The sequence below is a fragment of the Mobula hypostoma genome, chromosome 7 (genome assembly GCF_963921235.1).
Source record: "Mobula hypostoma chromosome 7, sMobHyp1.1, whole genome shotgun sequence".
In the NCBI taxonomy this organism is placed as follows: Eukaryota; Metazoa; Chordata; class Chondrichthyes; order Myliobatiformes; family Myliobatidae; genus Mobula; species Mobula hypostoma.
This window is the reverse complement of record NC_086103.1, coordinates 24653461-24668000: the sequence shown is the minus strand read 5'-3', so window position 1 is coordinate 24668000 and position 14540 is coordinate 24653461. Positions and strand designations below refer to the sequence as shown.

The 14540-nt window shown below is 41.1% G+C and overlaps 1 protein-coding gene across 4 annotated transcripts in view; it reads right to left on the bottom strand.

Moving 5' to 3' along the window:
- Positions 1-14540, bottom strand: part of LOC134349193 (E3 ubiquitin-protein ligase SH3RF2-like) — a 97501-nt gene that overhangs the window by 39443 nt on the left and 43518 nt on the right. For all 4 annotated transcript variants that reach the window (XR_010018608.1, XM_063053157.1, XM_063053158.1 and 1 more), the window contains exons 3-4: positions 6555-6824; positions 5067-5162 (exon numbers count right to left, since the gene is read on the bottom strand). Coding sequence is in view for 3 of the 4 variants with exons in the window: in XM_063053157.1 (XP_062909227.1) it covers positions 5067-5162; positions 6555-6824 (366 nt within the window). In the remaining variant the exon portion in view is untranslated. The remainder of the gene's footprint in view (positions 1-5066; positions 5163-6554; positions 6825-14540) is intronic.

The following is a 14540-nucleotide window of genomic DNA, read 5'->3' as shown; positions in this document are numbered from 1 at the left end:
ATGCTGTGTGATGTACCCCACCACGCCAAATAACAGACAGTACAACATATGCGATTAAATGATTACACTTTATAACTCTTACTTTGACTATGTAGATAGTAAAGGAACAAAATAAGAACTGTTCAACTGTTTATAAAAAAACAAGAAAAAGGCGCCATTATTTTTAACCAGTTCGTGCACAGATCGTTGGAGCTCTTATGGAACCGGGTCCCCCTTCCTCCAGTCGATGCCCTCCGAACTCTCAATGGGACCACCCTCGGTGATTGACCAAATGCTCTACTCGAGTCTGTCCTCGTCTCTTCTCCTCGCTGAAGACCCTGGGCCTCGGACTCCCGCTTGGGGTCTGTTCCATCGCCCAACTTACAGCATTGCATCTCCTCTCTCTGTCCCCATCCGCCTTCTCCCCAAAACCCGCGAAAACAATAGCTTACAGACACACAAGAAAGCATAACATCTCTCCCAAGGGGTTAGCAAATGAATACAATCCTCGTTATCAGTAATTATAACCCAAACAAGCTGCTAGACAGAGAACCACTGTCTCAGCAGTTAATATCACAGAGAAGCCATTTTATTTTTAACATAACAAAGAAGACATTTTATTAGCCTTTGCAATAACATAAAAGAAGAAACCCCTTACACTGATAAAAAGTAACTACTGTTCAAGTGTTTTTGCACTGACCTATGACCTTTGTCAGTCTTAGGCTACGTCCACACTACGCCGGATAATTCTGAAAATGCTGGTTTCGAGTAAAAACGATAGGTGTCCACACTAAGTGTTTTTCAAAATATCCCTGTCCACATTAGACGGATATTTGGGTGAATCTCCTCCTACTGGGCATGCGCAGGACACACAGAAAACAAGCGAAGAGGAAACGGTATACTTGGTTCAAATTTGTCCAGTTACAGTGTAGAAAAACTTAAAAGGAATTTTCTCTTGGCTCTCGCGCAGGAGGACTTAAAACTAAAAAAAAACAAATACTGGAGAGTATGGAGGCAACCAACAGGGAGTTCACGGACAGTATGACCCAGCTGACGACGAACATTGAAAAACTGACTAACCCTGTTGCATTAATAAAGCACCTTGTTAAATGTATAAAACATATCTGCATCAGTGCTATCTTGTATTTCCATACAATGTTACATTAGGCTGTTACACATCTATTGTCAGAGAAGTACTTGCATAAATAGGTAAACCACCTTCATACAAGCAAGGACAGAAAACAGGGCAAAGTGAGTATACTTATTTATTCAGTAAGCTATGGGTCAAAGTATTTGGTGAGTACATTTCTAACTCTTCTGGCTTCAGTCTTGTTGCCGTCTGTTCTGAAATTGTAAGGTTCTGCGAAGCGCAGAATCAAATATCGCTGTGATGATTGTACACTCTAGTATCAATTCTTTGGCGACAATAAAGTAGTAATAATACTAAGAAGAATAATAAGAAGAAAATAATGAAATGCCGTGCTGTCACCATCTGTTCTGGCACGTCATGACAGCGGTTTTACAAAGCTCCGGTTACCCTGCACACACTGCAACGGATATTAGGTGTTTTCAGATTTACTCACTCTGGAGACCGTTTCTGAAAATTTCCATTTTCGGGGGCTGAAAGCACCGTTTCAGTGCGGATGGAAGGTCAAAACGAAGAAAAAGCTTTGTTTTCAAAATTATCCGGTGTAGTGTGGACGTAGCCTTAAAAGGACCTAGATTGCTTCTTTTTTTCTGAATAACCATGAGCAGAATTTGTGTTAATTTTGCTGATACTTCTAGATCACTACTTGTCATAGAGTCTTTTGGGATCTCCTAAACTTTGGCAATGAAACTAAAAAGTTGGACCACTACAATAATTTGGAAAACCTTTTCCTACCACTGACCCAAAACTTCTGCTAAAAAGCACCCAATTTTGCTTATGGTTGTCATAGAGTGAAACTAACCAAGATGATATTTCATTTCACTTGTTTAACATTCTTCTTTCTACAATTTTAGCTGATCAATTATTTTATAAATGAGTTAACACTTCTGCCAAAATATGGAAGTCAGGAACTTGATTTGTACATTAGTATCCAACAGATATTTTCTGGTGACAAGGCAGATCAATTCCATTCTTTTCTGTGGTAAGTAACTGTGGAGCTCTTGTGAGTTGTCTCATCACCTTGTTCTTAACCAACATTCTGATTGGACAACCATATTCACTGAATAAGGTTGTCCAATCAAGTTTGAAAACTAGACCTGATTATGCATCATAACATTGAAGGATTTAACTAGAACACATTGAAACTATTATTCCCCTTTACTATTACAGTTGAAGATTGTCTTAAATAGGTAGGAAAGCGTGGATTGGGACAGGTTGTTCTCTGGCATGGATGTGATCTGTAGGTGGGAAGCCTTCAAAGTAGAAATTTTGAGAGTGCAGAATTTGTATGTTCCTGTCAGGATTAAAGGCAAGGTGAATAGGAATAAGGAACCTTGGTTCTCAAGGGATATTGCAACTCTGATAAAGAAGAAGAGGGAGTTGTATGACGTGTATAGGAAGCAGGGAGTAAATAAGGTGCTTGAGGAGTATAAGAAGTGCAAGAAAATACTTAAGAAAGAAATCAGGAGGGCTAAAAGAAGACATGAGGTTGTTTTGGCAGTCAAAGTGAAGGATAATCCAAAGAGCTTTTACAGGTATATTAAGAGCAAAAGGATTGTAAGGGATAAAATTGGTCCTCTTGAAGATCAGAGTGGACGGCTATGTGCGGAACCAAAGGAAATGGGGGAGATCTTAAATAGGTTTTTTGCGTCTGTATTTACTAAGGAAACTGGCATGAAGTCTATGGAATTAAGGGAAACAAGTAGTGAGATCACGGAAACTGTACAGATCGAAAAGGAGGAGGTCCTTTCTGTCTTGAGGAAAATTAAATCCCCGGGACCTGACAGGGTGTTCCCTCGGACCTTGAAGGAGACCAGTGTTGAAATTGCAGGGGCCCTGGCTGAAATATTTAAAATATCGCTGTCTACAGGTGAGGTGCCGGAGGATTGGAGAGTGGCTCATGTTGTTCCGTTGTTTAAAAAAGGATCGAAAAGTAATCCGGGAAATTATAGGCCAGTAAGTTTAACGTCGGTAGTAGGTAAGTTATTGGAGGGAGTACTAAGAGACAGAATCTACAAGCATTTGGATAGACAGGGACTTATTAGGGAGAGTCAACATGGCTTTGTGCGTGGTAGGTCATGTTTGACCAATCTACTGGAGTTTTTTGAGGAGGTTACCAGGAAAGTGGATGAAGGGAAGGCAGTGGATATTGTCTACATGGACTTCAGTAAGGCCTTTGACAAGGTCCCGCATGGGAGGTTAGTTAGGAAAATTCAGTCGCTAGGTATACGTGGAGAGGTGGTAAATTGGATTAGACATTGGCTCAATGGAAGAAGCCAAAGAGTGGTAGTAGAGAATTGCTTCTCCGAGTGGAGGCCTGTGACTAGTGGTGTGCCACAGGGATCAGTGCTGGGTCCATTGTTATTTGTCATCTATATCAATGATCTGGATGATAATGTGGTAAATTGGATCAGCAAGTTTGCTGATGTTACAAAGATTGGAGGTGTAGTAGACAGTGAGGAAGGTTTTCAGAGTCTGCAGAGGGACTTGGACCAGCTGGAAAAATGGGCTGAAAAATGGCAGATGGAGTTTAATACTGACAAGTGTGAGGTATTGCACGTTGGAAGGACAAACCAAGGTAGAACATACAGGGTTAATGGTAAGGCACTGAGGAGTGCAGTGGAACAGAGGGATCTGGGAATACAGATACAAAATTCCCTAAAAGTGGCGTCACAGGTAGATAGGGTCGTAAAGAGAGCTTTTGGTACATTGGCCTTTATTAATCAAAGTATTGAGTATAAGAACTGGAACGTTATGATGAGGTTGTATAAGGCATTGGTGAGGCCAAATCTGGAGTATTGTATTCAGTTTTGGTCACCAAATTACAGGAAGGATATAAATAAGGTTGAAAGAGTGCAGAGAAGGTTTACAAGGATGTTGCCGGGACTTGAGAAACTCAGTTACAGAGAAAGGTTGAATAGGTTGGGACTTTATTCCCTGGAGCGTAGAAGAATGAGGGGAGATTTGATAGAGGTATATAAAATTATGATGGGTATAGATAGAGTGAATGCAAGCAGGCTTTTTCCACTGAGGCAAGGGGAGAAAAAAACCAGAGGACATGGGTTAAGGGTGAGGGGGGAAAAGTTTCATGGGAACATTAGGTGGGGCTTCTTCACACAGAGGATGGTGGGAGTATGGAATGAGCTGCCAGACGAGGTGGTAAATGCGGGTTCTTTTTTAACATTTAAGAATAAATTGGACAGATACATGGATGGGAGGTGTATGGAGGGATGTGGTCCGTGTGCAGGTCAGTGGGACTAGGCAGAAAATGGTTCGGCACAGCCAAGAAGGGCCAAAAGGCCTGTTTCTGTGTTGTAGTTTCTATGGTTTCTATGGTTCTATGGAAACATGGGGTGCCCTATGAAAGAACATCATTCAAATAGAAATAACTTGTATTTATTCATAAGATGTGCATCTGTTAAAAGGCTCCATGTGGAAACTGTAAGATGATGACTAAAATTAATTCACACGTCTCCTGTGTCTCTATGAAGGCACATCATAGGTCAGATAGCTCTTGGAAGATTCAAGTGAGTTTAGAAATGGATGCCTGGAGAGGTTGTAACACTATATTGATTATGAGTGTGTGTTAGGTTTATAAGATCTAACTGATTAGTTCCAGAAAAATTAAAATGGGGCCTTCAATTTGTGCTGAGAGGACCAGAAGTTTTAATGGTTCAAAATAAGAGCTAAACGAGTTCTCTATGATGAATTTACATCCTTTTGAGAAACCAAAGCACTGAGAAGGGTTATGAGGAACTTGCATTGTGAGATTTGCAACGTTTAAGAGTCACAATGCAATAATGTGACTTAGCTACTTCTTTTATTTTGCTTTTTAATGAAATTGGTTCTATTTAAATGAAATTCACTTTCCTGACATAATCACAGATACAAAGGATTCATAAAAATACCAACGATTAAATGAGTTCCCTGTAACACTTACCTCAACAAATGAAATCGGGAATATTCCAACTTTTTCTCCGAGTTTGCCTTCAGCCCAATTTTCATCGACTCTCCGGATCACTTTTAAAATGTCATTCTGAAAGACATTTTTGAATCTCTGTTAACTCGTAGTTTATTGGTGATCTATTGGCTCTCTTTGTATGGAGGTATTGTTTATGATAAGAAGTAAAAATGCATTTGATATTCATTCAGCTGGTTCTGAGGAAATGGAAGGAGACATGGGAGCAGATGGGAAGATGACAGCTGAATCCCACGCTATTTTTTTTCAACAGAGCATCATAAAGGCACATCTGGTTTAAGAAAATCCACAATCCTTACCCAGTCTGACCATTACGTGAATCCATAACAAAATGGTTGATTCTTAAAAGCAAACCATTGAACTCAAGGGTAGATAAAGATGGACAATAAAAATAATATTGACATTCACTGAATGAATAAAAGAAAAACCTGCAACCACTTTGGAAAACACACAAGTCCACTGTGATCGGAGTTGGGCACAGAGTTCCTATTTCTCAGCATCTGGTGAAGCATGTGCAATCTTTCTTTAACAGTATGCAATATATCTTAAAGATAAAAGTTAGCTTAATTTTTCGCATGTACGTCGAATCATCGAAACATACAGTGAAATAAGTCGTTTGCCTCAATGACCAATGATTCAGATATGTGCTGGGGAAGTGTCGCCATGCTACCAACACCAACATAGCATTCGGACAATTTTTACATACCCTAACCATATATCTTTGGAATGTGGAAGGAAACTGGAGCACCCAAAGGAAACCCACGCAGTTATTGGGAGAACATACAGATTCTTTACAGACAGCAGTGGGAATTGAGCTCTAGCACTGTAATGCATTATTACACGAGCCACTACACCACCACGCCACCCTATAATCTGTGTGTATCCATATTCCTTTGAAAGATTATAATCCCTGCTTGCTCACTGAAATTTGGCACACACTTGTGCAAGTACCCTGATCTCAGACTTCTAATAAAATGATTTAATAGGTTAAAGGAATAGCCAAGTCAATAGAACCAAGACTCAGGTAGGATGAAAAATTGATGGATGATTTTCCAGAATCCTTTATCAAGATTCAAAGTGCACTTATTATCGAAGTGTGTATATAGCATACAACCCTGAAATTTATCTTCCCCACACACCGCCACGAAACAAAGGAAGCAAACTGTTGAAAGAGAAACATCAAGACCCCGCTCCCCAACACACAAAAAATCATGCAAATGCAACAAAAATGAGTGAAAACACAGAAAACACAAAATCAAAAGGCATATTTCAGCTCAGCGCCCATCATCCACCAATTTTACCATCTAAAGCTGTTTTTTAGATCTTTACCATTTAAAGAAGAAAAACCTCTTTAAAAATTCATACACTTTTATGATGATCCCAGTGATATTTGATATTGTTGAGATAGTAACTTATAAAATATGTAAAATTTAGCTTGGTATGTCTTACCTTGAGGAACGGCAAGAGATCCTTGTTGACCTCCTTTTCTTTCTCTTTGAGAGTGAAGTCGTAAAGAGCTTTGCAGAGAGGTGGGGGCTGAGGTAAATGATGGATAACTTGAACAAAATTGAGAGGGAAAATACCACACACTCCATTAATTTCTCCGTAATACCAATTCTCATCCACTTGCCGACGCAGGAGGATGACATCACCTTTTTTGAAGCTCAGGTCTCCTGGCTTCTGGCCTCCGTACGTGTACAACGCTCTTGCACATGGCACCTGAAACAAACAAGAATGGAATTTCACTGTAAACAGTGTCAAAAGCTGATTTGCTGATAGACTCAACAGCATTTTTTTTTTCTGCAGAGGCCAGTCTCTTCAGCTTCCTGTTTTGATAATCTATTGAAACACCCAGATGCCAAAACTTCTTGCCTAGGGATAATACCAGGTCTACTTTCAATCATTCCACACTGCAATGTATTGAACCCAAGCGTGAGTCTTGACTGAAAATATTTGCACATATTGTGAAATGCACGTCCTAACTTCTATTCTATGGTGTGAAATAGGTTAGGCAAATTGCTTCTCCAAATAAAACAAGAATATTGACTTAGATTAATAAAATGTCATTAATCTCTCTTATGAAGGAAGGAACTGACTCAGTGAATAGATATAAAAGTCAACAGGGAAACAAATCTTAAAGCGTATATAATAGAGTGTAATAACAGAAGTATTACAAAGAGCATTCAGTCAATACATTCCTTATACACGCACATTCACATAAACACTGCCATGCTATTCTACAGTCGTTGCAGTGAGCGTACGCAATTCATTATTTTCCCCAGTATATTCCATAATTAACCCGCTGTTCTCCCCCCGCATTGCTATGTACATTCAGAGTCAGTCACCAAAGTCTAGTTTAATTTCATTCTCTATTTGTATTTGACAGTAAGTGCGTAAGCTCAGCGTTCTGCTGTTTCACGCTGTCATTCCCCCAGCAGTCCTGTGGCATATGCTGGGTCCTAGACCGAGCTGATGTGCTCAGGCAACACATACAAAATGCTGGAAGAACTCAGCAGGCCAGGCAGCATCTAAAGGAAAGAGTAAAGTAAACATTTCAGACCCAGATGCTTCATCAGAACTAGAGGAAAAAAATATGAGGAGTCAGAGTTACAAGGAGGCGGGGGAGGAAGAAACACAAGATGAAAGCAGAAGGTGGCGGGGAGGGCGAAGGAAAGAGCTGAGAAGTTGATTGGTGAAAGTGATACAGAGCTGGAGAAGGGGGAATCTGATAGGAGAGGACAGAAGGCCCTGGAAGAAAGAAAAGAGGGGAGGAGCACCAGAGGGAGGTGATGGGCAGGTAAGGAGATAACGTGAGAGAGGGAAACGGGAATGGGGAATGATGGTAGGGGGGCATTACCGGAAGTTCGAGAAATCATCGTTCATGCCATCAGTTTGGAGGCTACCCAGATGGAATATAAGCTGTTACTCCTCCAACCTGAGTGTGGCCTCATTGCACCAGTAGAGGAGGCCATGGACTGACATGTAGGAATGGGAATGGGAAGTGGAATTAAAATGGGTGGCCACTGGGAGATCCTGCTTTTTCTGGCGGATGGAGCAAAGTTGCTTGCCAAAGGGGTCTCCTAATCTACATCGCGTCTCACCTATATACAGGAGGCCACACTGGGAGGACCAGATACAATAGATGACCCCAACAGACTTGCAAGTGAAGTGTCCTCTCACCTGGAAGGACTGTTCAGGGGCTTGAATGGTAGGTGTAGGGGCAGGTGTAGCACTTCCTCCACTTGCAAGGATAAATGCCAGGAGGAAGATCGGGGGAGGGATGTACGGACAAGGGAGTCACGTTGGGAGCAATCCCTGTGGAAAGTAGAAAAGCAGAGGGGGGGCGGTAGGGAAAGATGTGCTTGGTGGTGGGATCCCGTTGGAGATGGCAGAAGTTACAGAGTATTATGTGCTGGACTCAGAGGCTGGTGGGGTGGCAGGTGAGGACAAGAGGAACCCTATTCCTGGTGGGGCAGCAGGAGGACAGAGTGAAGGCAGACATGTGCAAAATCGAAGAGATGCGGTTGAGGGTAGCGTTGATGGTGGAGTAAGGTCATCTCGTTAGTTCTGGAATGAAAAGCCTCATTCTGAGAGCTTTATAGTGCTTATCCCGCCATACTTGGCGGAATAATTCTATGTCTTTAGTAATGGGGATATGTAAATGTTGTTTGCATACCTTATTTCAGTAGATCCTTCTGTTTATTGTGTAATATGACTGTAACTACATTGTGGGGTGCAGCATATTCTTATTCATGTGCAGCTTTAAGTTAACTTAACACACACAAAAGCATTGTGTGTGTTGCTTAAGTTAGCTTTGTTGGTAACTAAGGATAGTATGACCCAGTGCCTAATAAAAGGAGCTCATCATCCTCAGTATGAGAAAGAGATCGGGGCTGCCAAGAGAATAATCTAGAGCTATTATTGTGTTTTCTTGTAGACATCATTTTTCTTTACACTTTTTTTCTTTTTACTGATTTTCACTGATTTTTGACTCACCTAATAAACACCCTCGCACTAAAGTGCTAAGCGATGCTACAATTTTTTCTTTGGTCATAACCCATGTACCTAACAAGAACATATAGAAACGAATAATATTTTCAAGCAGACCCACATGGATTTATGAAAGGGAAAATTATGTTTGACTAAGCTGCTGGAATTTCTTTAAAGATTCAAGAGTTAAGATGAAAGATTAGCTTTATTTGTCACATGGACATCAAAATAGCGAAACACCCAGTGAAATACATCATTTACGTCAATGACCAACACAGTCCAAGGATGTGCTGGAGGACAGCTCGCAAGCGTCTTTTTTCTCAGCCCGCAAGTGTTACCACGCTTTCAGTGGCAACATAGCACGCCCACAACTTACTAACCTCAACTGATACATCTTTAGAATGGAGGAGGAAACTGGAGCACCCAAAGGAAAACCATGCTGGCATGGGGAGACCGTACAAACTCCTTCCAGACAGTGGCAGAAGTTGAGCCTCCATCTTATATCTGGTACTGTAAACTGATGCACTAACTGCTATGCAACCATCCCGCCCCATGTTGCGAGTTGAACAGATAAGGATGACACAGTGAAGATGGTGTATTTTGAGTTTTCAAAGGTATTGGGTGAGGAATTTGGTCAACAAGGTTAAGAGGGCATGGAATGGTGGTAATACAATTGAGAATTGGTTATTGGATAGAAACCAAAGGGGAATAAAAAGGTCGTCCTTAGGTTGGCAGGATGAGGTACCACCGGAACTGGAGCCTGGGCCAAGCTTTTCTCAAATTATATCAGGCCAGTTTTGCTGACACATCATTCCAGGGAGGTTTGAGGACTCAAAGGAAGTTGTAGCATGGCTTTGGCTCAGACTGAATGAGGGGGAGAATGATGGCAAATTGAAGATAATGTGGAAAAAATCTACTTTACTGTTATAAAAAAAACAGAGTATTTGTTAACTGGTATACAAATGACATAGAATTGTGTGGGCACAATTCATTGAGGGCAACATGCAAGTACAGAATGCAATTAGGAAAGTAAATATTTTGTCAGCTATTACCCTGGCATTGTAAAAACCATAAGACAGAAGAATAATTAGATCATTTGATCCATCTAGTCTGCTCCACCATTCCACCATGGCTGATTTAGGTTCCCTCTCAACCCCATTTTCATACCTTCCCCATAACCTCTGATGCCCTTAGTAATCAAGAAGCTACCAGCCTCCACTCTAAATATGCCCAATAACTTGGCCTCCACAAACATCTGTGGCAATGAATTCCACATATTGAACACCCTTATTATTATTATTATTATGAAAGGATTTCAATTGATGGGACCTTGGAGAAATCACACTGGAAATCTCACCTCTGAAGTGATGTCCTCCTGTGAGGGATTGCAGCAAAGATTCATTGTACTACTTTCAGAGATGATGGGTTTGCTGTACAAGGAAACTGAGCAGACCAGGACTGTATTCTCTACTGTAGAAGAATGAGAGAAAATCTCTCTGAAGCACATAAAATTTCTTAACGACCTGACAGGCTAGTTGTAGGAGAGATGTACTGCCTGGCTGAGAAACATTGGACCAAAGGTCAGAGTTTCAGAATTGAGGTTCACGACTAAGGTGAGGAGAAATGTCTTTTTTATTAGATGGTGAAACTTCAGAGCATTTATACCCTGAAGGGTTGTGCAAGTTCAATAATTACGTTTATTCAATACACAAATCAATGGAATTCTGGAAATTCAGAGAATCAAGGGAAATAAAGATGGCGCCACACAGTGAGGATGAGATGAGGCAATGACCATAATCTTAATGGAGGATGGGGCGAACTCAAAGGACCAGATTCTGTTCTTATTTCTATTGTTCTTATGATCTAATCTCAGACTAACAGGAGCATGGCAGATCATCTCAAGACATTGAGTGGTAATGTACTCCAATTTTTTGCTTTATAACAAAGTTAATTTCAAGAACTCTCTGGCTAGCAATCTCCCATGAACCACACTCAAACTACCACAATAATAGAACAAAGAACACTACAGCACAGTTATAGGTCCTCTGGGCCCCAGGGTAATGTGTAGGCCCTCTGGCCCACAAGGTTGTGTCAGTCTTTTAGCCTTCTTGAAGGTCAATCTAACTCTTTCCTCCTACACAGCCCTCCATTTTCCTATCATCTATTTGCCTATCTAAGAGTTTCTTAAATGCCCCTAATATATCTGCTTCTACCACCACCCCTGGCAGAATGTTCTACAAACCCACCACGCTCTGTGTAAAGAATATCCCCTTGTACTTTCCTCCAATTACCTAAAAAAATGATGCCCCCTTATATCAATCATATCCTCATAAAGTTGCTGGAAATTTGGTGGAAGCTGCATGACTTGTGGACATAAGTCTTCCATGGCGGAGAGGGAGAAAATGTTGGTTTTAATTTTAAAGTCACTGCAGAGGGCTAAATATTTGGACATTGGCCTTTAACAGGCCTCCCCAAAGAGTGTTTGTGGTATTCTGGGGCACACTTAGATAGCCTAAGTGGAGTTGTGGCAAATATTCCAGCACTTGCTGAAATAACAGCTTTCCCTTGGTATGCTGTAACATAATTAGTGTATCATTCTGTTAATTATGTTGTTTCTGTGCAATGTCACTGAATATTATAGGGTATGCCCTTTAATTACACAGCAAGTGTCACTATCTACAGTGAATCAGCAGCAAACAAATACAGTCATAGCAAAACACAAATGTGAATATCCAGTTTCTACTTGGTTGACCAGACTGTTCAAACCAAAATTAACTCAAAGTTCAAAATAAATTTTATTATCAAAGTACACATACAAATAAACTTTTCTTGGGCTTCCAGCCAGGTACAGGTATCAATTATAACCGACGTTTCAATGGCAAACTCTGCCGTCTTCTTCAAGAAGACGGCAGAGTTTGCCATTGAAACATCGGTTATAATGATTCCTGTACCTGGCTGGAAGCCCAAGTAAAGTCCATTTGTCATATATGCCAGGAAAGCATGGGAGCCTTTTTCAAAGAACATATATGTCACCATATACAACCCTGAGATTAATTTTCTTGTGGGCATACTCAGCAAATCTATAGAATAGTAATGAAAGATCAACCAGAGTGCAGAAGGCAACAAACTGTGCAAATGCAGATAAATCAATAGCAATAAACAACCAGAACATGAGATAGTGAGATATAGAGTTCTTAGAGTGAGATCATTGGTTGCAGGAACATTACAGTGATAGGGCAAGGGAGTGTAGTTATCTCCTTTTATTCAAGAGCCAGATGACTGAGGGGTAGTAACTGTTCTTGAACCTGCAAGTAAGACTGAGGAATTTTAAATGCAAATTATGTTCAACGGAAACTAAATTTCCATAATAATTTAAAAATCAATGTGCTCAAGGCTGGCCCTGCAAAAACTCAATCACACCCCGATCAAATCAATCACCACAGCAGATACACTTGTCTGTGAGAATTTGAAGACTTCCTAAATACTACCGTGAATCTTTTAGCCATTGGGTTAACAGTAGTGTTTCAGAAGGTTTTGAATTTTTCTTTGAGTTGCTAGGAAGCTGGCTACTGGACACTAAATTGTGAGTGGTTTTGCAAATCTTACTTAAAGGATTTTTTTATTATTTAATAAAGATAAGATCCAGCTGATGTTTATGTTTTTATAATCACATGCTAGTCGATGGCCTCCGCAACTGCCAAGATGAGGCCACACTCAGGCCGGAAGGGCAACATGTCATATTCTGTCTGGATGGGTATCAAGAATGATTTCTTTAACCTCACGTAATTTCTTCTTCTCCCCTTTCTTCCATGGTCCAATGTTTTCGGCTGTTAGCTTCCCTCTTCTTCAGCCCTTTACTTGTTCCACCTATCACTTACCAGCTTCTCAATTCTTCTCCCCTCCCCCATCCACACATCCTCCCCCTCGCCTAGTTTCAATCATCACCTGCCGGCTTGTACTCCCTTCCCTCCCATTTCTTCTTATTCTGACTTCTTGTCCCTTCCTTTTCAGTCCTGATGAAGAGTTTTGGCCTGAAACATCGACTGTTTATTATCCTCCATAGATGCTACCTGACTTGCTGAGTTCGTCCAAAATTTAAAACATTGTCCAATAATGCACATTTTGTGCTTGCCGATATGACTTTGAGTGGAAATTCAGAGAAGTGCTTCATAAAAGCAGAACAGATATAGTGGACTGCTGGTGCCTTTTTCCCCCGAGTGACGATTGCTAATACTAGAGGACATCTTCCTAAGGAGAGTGGAGGAAAGTTTAGGGGGAAATGGCAGAGGTAGTTTCGTTTTTGCAGAGGGTGGTAAAGGCCTGGAATACACTACCAGGAGCGTTGGTAAAGACATATTGTACATCAGGGCCATTTAATTATTTAATTTATTTAGAGATACAGCATGGAATAGGACTTCCAGCCCAGTGGCACCCAAGAGCCCTGATTTAACCCTAGCCTAACCATGGGATAATTTACAATGACTAACCAGCCTACCCGGTTTGGACTGTGGGAGGAACACATTCCACAGGGAGGACGTACAGCGGACGCCATGATTGAACTCCAAACACCTCGAGCTGTAAAAGCATCATGCCACTGTGGCGTCCATTTAAGAGACTCTTAGATAAACATATGGATGAAAGAAAAATGGAGGGCTATGAGCTGTGTAAGAGGGAAGGATCAAAAGACCACAAGACATAGGAGCAGAATTAGGCCTTTTGGCCCATCGAGTCTGCTCTGCCATTCAATCATGGCTGATTATTGTTTTCTCTCCTCAGCCCTACTCCCTGGCCTTCTTCCTGTAACCTATGATGCCATGTCCCATCAAGAACCCCTCAATTTCCACCTTAAATACACCCAAGGACCTGGCTTCCACAGCTGCCTGTGGTAACAAATTCCACAAATTCACCACCCTCTGGCTAAAGAAATTTCTCCGCATTCTGTTTTAAATGGACACCTCTCTATCCTGAGGCTGTGCCCTCTTGTCCTTGACTCCCCCACCATGGAAAACATACTTTCCACTTCTACTCTGTCTAGTTCTTTCAACATTCGAAAGGTTTCACTGAGATCCCCCCTTTATCCTTCTGAATCAGATTCATCGAGGAGTAGGTTAAAAGGGTTAAAAGGATGGCAGAACATTGTGCGCTGTATGTTGTACCATTCTATGTTCTATAACTAATTTCTTCCTTGCATTGTCAATATCCCCTAAGCATAAATGTTGTCCAAATTGTCCACAGTTGCATCTGTCACTCTCTCTGAGTAATTGACGTCCAATCTTTCAGTTCCCTAAAATGGGTTCTCTGCTCCAGCCACTCGTTAAACGAATGGCTGCCTCTCCACAATGTCAATGGAAACAACTTGCGTTTGTGACAAAGAATCCAGCAGTGATTCTTCATCCTCTAGTTAAAAATGGAAGACTGTGAAGGAGGATCAATAGCTTAGCAGAC